Source organism: Cygnus olor, chromosome 2, assembly GCF_009769625.2.
Source record: "Cygnus olor isolate bCygOlo1 chromosome 2, bCygOlo1.pri.v2, whole genome shotgun sequence".
Classification (NCBI taxonomy): Eukaryota; Metazoa; Chordata; class Aves; order Anseriformes; family Anatidae; genus Cygnus; species Cygnus olor.
The window spans coordinates 55,502,192-55,512,299 of NC_049170.1; the positions used below are offsets into that span (position 1 = coordinate 55,502,192).

A 10,108-nucleotide genomic window follows, 5' to 3' on the forward strand; every position below is an offset into this window, starting at 1 on the left:
AATAAATAGCTGGACTTATGATTATTTGTTTAACCTTAATCACTCACCTAGGAGCCTGCTTTCCTACTAGATTCTGTATATCTGCCCTTGAACACTAGAGATTTCTGATTCCTGTTCAGAGGGCTTTACTCAAGCACCACATATCATCACACATCATCATGTCTGCTAATGTTTTCCAGGTTTACTATTCTGGACATAGATGGCAGATGTTATGATAAATTACCAGTTATCACCAGGCTTTGCTAACTCTCTGTTATCTGTCCTTAGATAAGATTGCTTTACACAATGACATTGCATTTAAGAAAAACTAAATAGAGAAACCTATCCAACTTTTCCTTTGAGGATTACTTTCCAGAAAACAGATAAGCCCTGTGCAGTCTTTCCTGCTGTTTTCCTGGATTCCTGATACAGTCTTTCCTCAAAGGAAAGAACTGAAGATGGCTATGAGGCTCAATTTCTGGTTTTGGCTTTTGAAGCCGCCAGTGAGACGGTCTCCTAAACCAGGTTCCACCAGACCTCTGCCTGGTGTTTTGGTTGCCAAAACATCTCCCAGTCTTTCTCAGCTGCAGTGCAGATCTATGTCTCTTGTCACTGTATGATCCACCCAAAGATGAGATTACAACAGAGAAAGAAAAAGTCTGTATTGCTAAAATGATCCTGGCTACTTGATAGAGTTTGCACACTTAGGCAACTAAGCTTGATCAACAGATTCCCAAAAGCATGCCTCAGATGGGACAGTACAGAGCTACACACCTTTACTAATGGCACAGGCACAATTAATCTAAAATGGAGGGAGTGACTCCATAGTACACAAAGCGAATGTACCAGAACATGGTACACCAAAGCTTGTTACCTTCGAGGATCTCCTCTTCTGTATGCAAAGCCTTGTGTTAGTTTCCCTGAGTCAGAGGAGAAAATGTGCTAGCTCGATTTCCTGCTATGTTTGCACACGTTATACTTGTGGCAGAAACATGATGTAGCACTTGTACATGAAGCACCCCATGCAGTAACAATGTGCTTCAGACCCCAAGGACATCAACAGGTTGGTGCAAAGAGTATGCTCTTTCTTCCTGTGTTTAGAATTATGTTTGACTGACACTGACAGTCATATGTTTCTGACAGTTTAATATGAACTAAATTAATCCATAAAGTAGAAGGTGGAACCAATCCTTTGGTTCTTTCCTTGTTAAAAGGAAGTCTAGCATCTGATTATTTAGCATCTCAATAATTTAACCTTTAAAAACCATTTCTACATTCTTCACCGTGCCCAAGGAATCATGTGCCAGTCTAGAAATTCACCATTGAAGAGATGATGCATTGACATGAAGCACTGTATCTTCTGAATGAAGTTGAAGAATAGATTAATGATTTAGATTAGATTAATGAATTAGATGAAGTTAACTAGAGACGATTTTTCATATGGTATTCCTTTGCCACATGAAAGTCTTCAAAAGAAGTAAACTCAAAAACTGCTCAGTCTAAACTCTGGTAATACCAAACAACATCACAGCGATATGCCAAAGCCACAGATTGACCTTGACATCTACACCGATCCCAAGAAATTTTCCATAACAAGATTGTTTAACCAATTCTGAAAACAACAGTGAGATCTCCAGATATTAAAGGGAGACATATTTCTGCTGAGAATAAATAAGTTGACTACTAGGGCTTTCTCTTCTTCAGCTACTCCAAGATAGGTTGCTGCATGTCAGCTTTTAAACCACCAAGCACAGCAGTTTCCAGAAGACTTACCCCCCTTTTACTAAAGAAAGAAAGACCCTCAAAATACTTTGCATTCATTGCAATATGCCACAGAATGAAATTATACTATAGCCAGTGTCTACTTATATGTAGCACTGCTGTCTTTTGCCAACAAGTCAAAGTCCTTTTTTCTCCCTTGGGACTGATTTAGGTTCAGTGTGATTTTTGCCGCAGTACGAATCACAGTACTTACCCATCATGTTAAAATTCAAACATGGCAGCAAACTCTGTCATACTCTCGATGCAGGTTTTCCTCCCATTCTGTTGTTATACATCTTAATACCATTGATGCAGAGGCCCTATGAACTTTCATTATAATTCCACAAAAGTCATACACGTTACCTTATAAGCAATCTTAATCAATACAGCACTTGTATTTGCCCACAAACTACGAGAAAACTTTTAAGTTTGCTACTGAGTTATGTGTTACCAACAATGATGCTATATAAAAAAACCGTCATGGTTACACCTCAGAAACCGGACTATTGTAATCAATCTGTATCATGCGCTCTGTTAGGCCATCAAAATGCTTTCAAACGGTAAAGAAACTTGAACTTTTACAACCTACATTTGAACTATGACTCTAAAGAAGAAAAGGCCTTTCCCTCATACAGCTTCAGCTTCACTCTTGAACCCCTTAGCTACAATAACAAAAAATATATCCATATATGTTTCTAGGTTTGTAATAATTCAATAAACTAATTTCATTTAGGAACAGTCCTACAGTAAGTTTACTGTAACACAGTAATGCATTATATATCAGGTTTAGATTTTTTTTTTAATTCAAAACCCTACAAAAAAGGGTTTACAACTCTCTTGTACAAAATAATTGTAACTATAATTTTTTTAGTGTTTGAAATTTTTTACAAGTGGAATGGCAGCAACTATCATACACTAGGGAAAAAACAACCAAACAAAAAAGCAGGAGATCACATGATATTTTCCTATGATAAGAATTTCTTTCAGAACTTTAGGTAATGTTACATTTACAGAGGATCAGTGACACTAAGTCAACTTCAAAAGACAACTTCAGGGGCATGTAAAATATTTTGTGAGAAGGACAATTTCTCCCTAGCTTAGGTATGATACCTTTTGCGCAAGAGAAGGAAAAATCATCATTAACAGTAACCAAGCTCAGTTCTTCAGTATATGATTGTGCCGGGGAATACAGCTTTTGCAAATGGAGATTTAGGGCTAAGCTTCATGAGTGTAGACTCACAAACTGACAAGACAGATTAAGTCCTTTTAACAGTCTCTGAGAACAGTGGTCCCAATCTTTGGAAAGACAGGAAAACAGTGAATTTAAACAGATTACTAGTGCATAGATATATTTGCAAAATTAGAGATAGTCTTGATACTCATATTCGGAAAGCACCATACAATGAACTCATACAGTGCCTCAGCAATATTTCTTATGCATGCAGCAGAAAACCTGAGCTTTGCACAGAATAACAAAGACAATGAAATAGAGCTGAGCTGTCTTAGATTTGCAGCCCTTTTTATTAGGCTGCGAGTCTCAGCCTTCTGTGTGAGAAACAGAGGTGTGGAGATTAACAGTTCTGTCAGTTATGTGTTCCTTAATTACGTTTTAAATACTATCAAAAATGATTAACTATACAGTGATAAGATAATGATAATTCCTCATGATATTCCACATTACTATCACACCAACCTGCAAAGAGTTAGGATACCAAATGAAATTTTCAGTATTTTAATTATTTTAAATAACTGCTACCAGTTTCCTTCACACTTTTCATAGTTTGCCCATTCCCCATTATTAATTTGTTACTTGCTGAAATCAATAAAAGCTCTAATCATAAAAATAGATAAATGAAAGCATGAAACCAGTTTTAAATACAGACAAAAATACTACAACTTTGATTTCTCCACACTGCTGAAAACAATATAATTTCACTAATTTATGATAGCACTTTTCTTTCTTCTGCTCTTTATTACTTAAGTTGCAACTTTGGTTTTCTCAAAAGATTTGCTCTTTCATGAATATGGTGATGTGTGAGGGCACTTTGCTGGTATATGATTTGCTTCCGAATTTTCTGGAAACAAGCATAGGTTTTATTTTTAAAGAGGAAGGAACAAAATATTTAGAGTGATAAAAAGCAGTTATTTAACAATAAGTCATGAAACTGTGCACATGCCACAGCTGAGTAATTTCTGTGAGCAGCCCCTGCCTTCCTCACCCTATCTGCCCTTAATCTCTCTAACACCCACTCACTGTATCACAACAAAAAATGGACTAAACTCCTTGGTGCAGGGTTTTGTATTTCTGTAACTGCTCTGAGGCACCTAATGTACATCTGCCAGCTGCAGGGGAAAAAAAAATCGACCAAAAAAAACCTAGATGACAAGTCATTAAACCTTCATCTCTAGGTTCAGCCTGCTGTGGATGCTTCCTCTCATTTTTCTTCAAGACAAGATATGGCATGAATAATCTTGTTCCATGACTCCAAAGCAAGTGAAAGAGTCCAACTAACATGATCAAAATGCTATCATTCATATATGCTATTTAAATCCTTATCACAATGTCAAACAAGATATACAAAACCAGCTGTGAAGTCAGCATGCCTTTTGCCATGAATGTGGTCAAGGTTGCCTATAATACTTTATATGTGATCAATATTCTACTTTTATATATATATATATATATGCATATATATATATATGTTATCCATTATTACATTTCCCTTAGGTAATCAGAAGGACAGATTGGCAGACTGGAATCTTCAATTTGGGTAAAATCCAGCCACTGACTAGAAAGATGAAGCTTGGGCTCTGCCATGTTTTCTCTCTCCAGCTTCCTTTGCCTTCCTACACTTGTGTTTCTCCTCTCCTCTCACTTCTCCACATTCCTGTGTCTCAGCTCTGATGTGACATGATATGTAATGGTGGCAAGAGCTAGAAGAAATGAGCCTGTGATCTACACAGACCATCAGGAGACAACAGTACGCTGTCAGAAAACTATCACACTTGAAGTAAATGTGCTTTATGGTGTAGACCTCATAACAAACTACTCCTGCAATGAGCTGAGATATTGATTTTAATATGCTGAAGTGTTTGTACATTTATATGAATGCAAATTTTAAGCATGTCATGGGACCCACTCAGGGTCTGATTCAGCACTACTGGTCAGTGAGGCTTTTGGCATTCAAAGATTTGCATATAGAGATTCCTCATAGAGCATGGAAGAGAAGATGTTCATCCCAAAACCCACTTCAGAATATAACGTATGTCCATTTTTTAATAGCTTGAAATTGAAACACCATGAAGCACCTGGTCTTGCTAACAATTTGCCAGTTAAACTTCAATGGATGTTACTAGATCTGCATTTTTCAAACCTCAGGTTAAATGACATTTAAATTCATTCCCTGCCTGAACTATCCAAAAATCAAAAGCTCCTTGGTCACGGCACCAAGCCTGTCAGAGTTTAAGAAGGGTTTGGACTATGTTCTTAGTCATATGGTCTGAATTTTGAGTAGACCTGTGCAGTGCCAGGAGTTGGACTTGATCAACCTTGTGGGTCCCTTCCAACTCAGGATGTTCCATGATTCTCTGACTCCTTTAAGAGAAAACTGGTCTCAGTGGCTGGTGCTGGTCCTTCTGCCCTTTGTATACAGTTCATTCCAATTTAACAATTGAAATTCACCCTTTCATTTAAGTTTGGGGGCTGGGAGAAAAAGCACAGAGATTCACACTGATGCAGCTCTGCGTAGAGCAATCCTGTCTCCTTGACAGGCTGACTGCATGCAGTGTCTTTGTGCACCAGGATGTTCAGGATAAAATCCAATGATAGTAAGAAGATTCAGACTGAGAGACAGCATCCATTCTACCCTTTACAAAATAGACTAGGCTACTGTCAGGCTGGGGAAATAAAATTCAGATGATGTGGCTTTTACATGGCTTTATTTTTCTCAATTTTAAAATTGTTCTTTGGAAAAGAAAGAACAACTTTTATATAAGAGAAGGGTCCCTTCTACACACAGGGTTAGTCTTCAAATCAGAAGACATTTTGCTTGCAAATATGCAACATATCAACATACATTTCTGTGCAATGGATGTTCACTGACCAGTTATTTCCCTTGACTCAGAGCAGGTTTCTGCCTCCTGTTATCAGCAAAGCATACTTGTTCAGGGAACTGCACACAAATTACTGAAATTACTTTGGTTGGGGGGAGAGGATGATGAAGAAGAAATGTACATGTGTTACATCAGCTGCTAGTCAAATGATTCTATGTATTTCTAAGCCAGTGACTTGCCTGTTGAATAACTGAATTAAACTAGTGTGAAGAAAGACAGCAAATTTCCTCTCCTTAAAATTGTTCATCTTCAAGCCCTTGGTCAGATATCTTAGTGATATTATTGTCAGCTTCTTTACATTGTTCATCTAGAACAGCCACACTGAGCTTTACTTGGCATCAAGTAAAATATGTCTCTGTGTCAGGGCAGACAGGATAGCCTGGAATCCCACAAGAACTAATTGGTACTTTAGCAAAAAGAGCTATCTCCAGCTCTACCTGAAGAGATATATTCTAACATTTTTAGCATCCTTTTGGATGCTTTTAGAGAAGGCTCCTCTTAGTGTTCTGCATTTCACCAGCTCTCCCTTTCGTGGAAACTCTAAATCACGCATTTAAAAATAGACCATCAGATTATCTGGGTAAATCATAAAGCTCAGCTTATCTCTCTCTTCCCCTTCAAAATATACAATTTATTTTGTCCACCAGCTCAGCAGCATGAAGCCGTGAATAATCCTGTATGTCTCAGTATCCCAGTCTTTTAATTGTCCTTATGTATGTCCAGTATGTGTATGTATGTCACTATGGGGCATGTGTGCATGTAAGGAGGGAGAAGAAATTTACACTTCTGGGCACAAAGGTGTACAAGTCTGCTTATGTTTATGCCTGCACCAACTGTGTGTGTCTTAGCATCACAGCACAGCCTTACAAGGCCATGGAGAAAAATGCCAGAATTCATCAGAAGCAATGTACTAAGTACTTAAATTATTCATTAAATTGTTAGTTAACACCAGTTTAGATCCCAGAACCCATGTGCTTCTCCTGAGGGCAAACACGATTGATGTGATACCAGGGAGAACACAAAAATTCTATATTTCTCTTTCCCAGTGCACCCAGTGCACAGGCACCATATAATGGAGCCTGAAGCAGCAAATCCTGACTCCCAGCCCTAGTGTTTCCCATACACTCATCCCCTCATCCTCCTTCTTCTGCCAGTGTGGCCCATCAGGCCCTGAGAGCCGGAGAAAGCCCTGCAGGGCTATAAATAGCTATTTGGGGGAAGGGGAGGAGTGCAGCAGCACGTTTCCAACGATGCTTGCTGCAGAGGGAGGTTTTGCTGGATTAATGCAGAGAGGAAAAGGAACTGCTAGGAAGTTCACTGGCATACCAGGTAATGCCTGTGGAGAGGGTGCAGCAAATGCCATGGGGAAGCTTACGTGGGAATGCCCTGCTCCCTGGGAGAGCAACTAGGTGGGCTTCCCCTTTGAGTTTTTCTGCAGAGCCCCCCTGAGATGGGCTATGGGTATGAAGGGTCCAAGGCTGAGACAGGTAGCAAGAATACGAATCAACACAAAGCGGTGTTAGTACACGCAGCTTATTGTCTATGTCAAATTCATACTGAGTGAAGCGGTTTTATACGTGCTGGATTTGCACTGACTGTGCATTCGGTGCCCCTGGACCTGCCCCAGCGTGGAAACGCTTGGATGGCTCCCCTTCCTTAAGGCTCCCGTTTTCCTTCGAGCGACAAAGCCTAGAGTCCTGTTCCCCCGGGAGTCACCCTATCCCCCCGGCCTCCAGAAACTTTTGGGAACTACAGGCACTGCCGAAGCCGAGCTGCGTACGGCCCCCTTCCCCGCCAGGGACATGCCGGGCGCTGCCGCCGCCCCGGCTGGCCGTGCCGGGAGGGCACCGCGGCGGGCACCGTGCTGCTCCGCGCCTCCCCTCCCGCCCGCCGGGCACGCACCGCGCGGTTGGGCTGTGCTGCAGTGCCCGGCCCGGCCCGGCCTCTCTCACCGTCCTCCAGAGCCGCTGCCTCTTGGTGCTGACGGAGGTGGCGGTGACGATGAGGTGGGAGACGGATACCACCAGCCCGAAGACGATAGCCAACAGGGTCCGGACGGGTAGCAGGGAGTACGAGACGAAGGTGACAAGCATGAGCTGCCACATGCCCTGCTCGGGGGCGCTGGGGGGCTCCATGCCATAGGCGCCGAGTGAGAAGGGGCAGCAGAGGAAGGAGAAGGTGAAGCTGAAGAGCAAGGTGAGTTTGACGATCTGCTGCAGCTGGGTGACCTGCAGGTACTTGACATTGGTGACGATGAAGAGGGAGAGGAAGATGATGCAGTGCACCGGGTGCGAGCCTTTGGAGATGGTCAGGCTGGGTCCAGAGAGCAGCTCCACAAGGGCCAGGCTGGCCGTGAGCACGATGAGGACGGCCAGCGCCTTGAGGGTAGACGTCTGCTCCAGCTTCAGGTTATAGCTCTGGAAGAGAGCCTCCAGCTCCTTGCAGTCGAACTCGTCCTCGCAGGCGATGGCATCCAGCAGCAGCAAGGGAGGGGGGTCCCCCAGCCCGGCTCCCGCTCCCGCCGCCGCGGCAGCAGGCGGGGAGCAGCAGCAGTGGCAGCACTTCTTCCTCTTGGTCTTGACTTTCTGAAACGGTATTTCCTCCATATCAGTGCCATTCATAAACACCCGTGAAAAATGCTCCTCCTGGCGTCCCCGGCTGCCGCTCCTCCGCCTCGCTGCTCATAAAAGAGAGGGGGGCCGCGAGCAGGAGCCGCGGCCGCACGCCCGCCGGCGGCCCCCGCCGCCGCAGCTCCGCGGACGCGGTCACCGGGCACCGGGCACAGCCCGCCTGCCTGCCGCCGTCCGCAACCGGCGGCGCCTGCAAACGCCCCCCTCCGCTGCCACCGAGAAGCCGAGGGTGGCTGGGACGGCGGGAGGAGAGCCTCACTCGTGTCAATACGACAACCTTCCTGCCTGCTGTCTCTCTCTCTCTCTCTCTCCCCCTCCACCCTCCTCCTCATCCACCACCTCCTCTTTCCTCCCCTGGTGTTCCAGGGATGTTAATCTCCTAATGACACAAAAACACCATCCAAAGGTTTGAAATCAAGCGGGGGGAGGGGTGGCAGAGGGGGGGGAAGGGCAGAGGGTGCGTGGAATAATCAACAGGCGGGTCTCCCTTTAGATACAGCTACGTGGAGGAGCAAGAGCTGCGGAGAGTGGGTGCTAAACGGGCTCCCGGGGTGGGCAACACTAAAAAAAAAAGAAAAAAAAAAAAAAAAGGCGGATTAAAAATGAAGCCCAGCCATGAGGCTAAACGCTGGAAAAGTGGGGCAACGGTGCCGGAGAGAAAGCAGAAAGCAGGAGGGAAAGGCAGGGCGATCCCCTTCGCACATCCGAGAGCATCTCACCGGAGCTGGGGAGCGAAAGGCGCCTGCGCGCCGCTCCCCTGGGAAGCCGGGCACGGCCCCCGCCGGGCATCCGCGGCAGGGAAGCTGCGGGGGGACCGCCCGCGCCCTGCGCAGCGCCGAGCACCCGCACCCGCGGGGCGCTGAGCCTTGGAGCTGCGGCTTGCTGTCTTACGGCCCCGTGTTTCCCGCCCACCTTCACATCTACTGAAATACGTGCAAATATAGAAAATCGATCGACAAAAATAGAAATATGCACGAATATATATAAATATATTAGATATAAATATATAAATATATTGGATATAAATATATAAATATATCAGATACAAAGATGGGTGAGTCCTTCTTCCTGTGAGAAATGAATACTTATCTGCCTGAATAAACATGCTGATTTTATGATTTTTGCCTCCTAGACTCTGAAATACTTGGAAAAGTGCAGTGAATAATAAAATTTTCAAGAAAGCACATTTCTGTGAGCACTTTTGCTGTCTGGAAGTACAAATCAGTCTGTGGTTGTTGAGGGCTACTCTTGTGACAGGAGTTAATTATCATCCTGCACAGAATTGCACTCTGTGCTTCATCAAGAACTTGAGTTGGGAATCTGTATGTTGTTTTGAGAAAAACCTTCAGTGCTGCCTATAACACCACTACCATATATCACTGTTAGCAAATTGCCAGCAAAGAATATCATTGCATCTAATTTGGGGATAAGAGGCTGACTCCATGGTCATCAAAGACTGGAGAAAGGATTCCAATGTTTGTGTTGGCTTTGGATTAAGCATTTCTAAGAAACAGGGTAAGGAAAACATCAAAATTGAAAATTTCTATAGATGATTAACACATGGCTTTTCAAAGGTACTGTAGGAACACTTTCTAGAACCGAAGCAGAATCCTACCATCACAGAT

General features: G+C 43.6%; 1 protein-coding gene across 2 annotated transcripts in view; it reads right to left on the reverse strand.

Annotated features, from left to right (window-relative positions):
• ADCY1 (adenylate cyclase 1) overlaps positions 1–9,445 on the reverse strand; it is a 168,664-nt gene extending 159,219 nt beyond the window's left edge. For both annotated transcript variants that reach the window (XR_005817336.1, XM_040548907.1), the window contains exon 1: positions 7,806–9,445. Coding sequence is in view for 1 of the 2 variants with exons in the window: in XM_040548907.1 (XP_040404841.1) it covers positions 7,806–8,474 (669 nt within the window). In the remaining variant the exon portion in view is untranslated. The remainder of the gene's footprint in view (positions 1–7,805) is intronic.
• Positions 9,446–10,108: the final 663 nt, after the last annotated feature.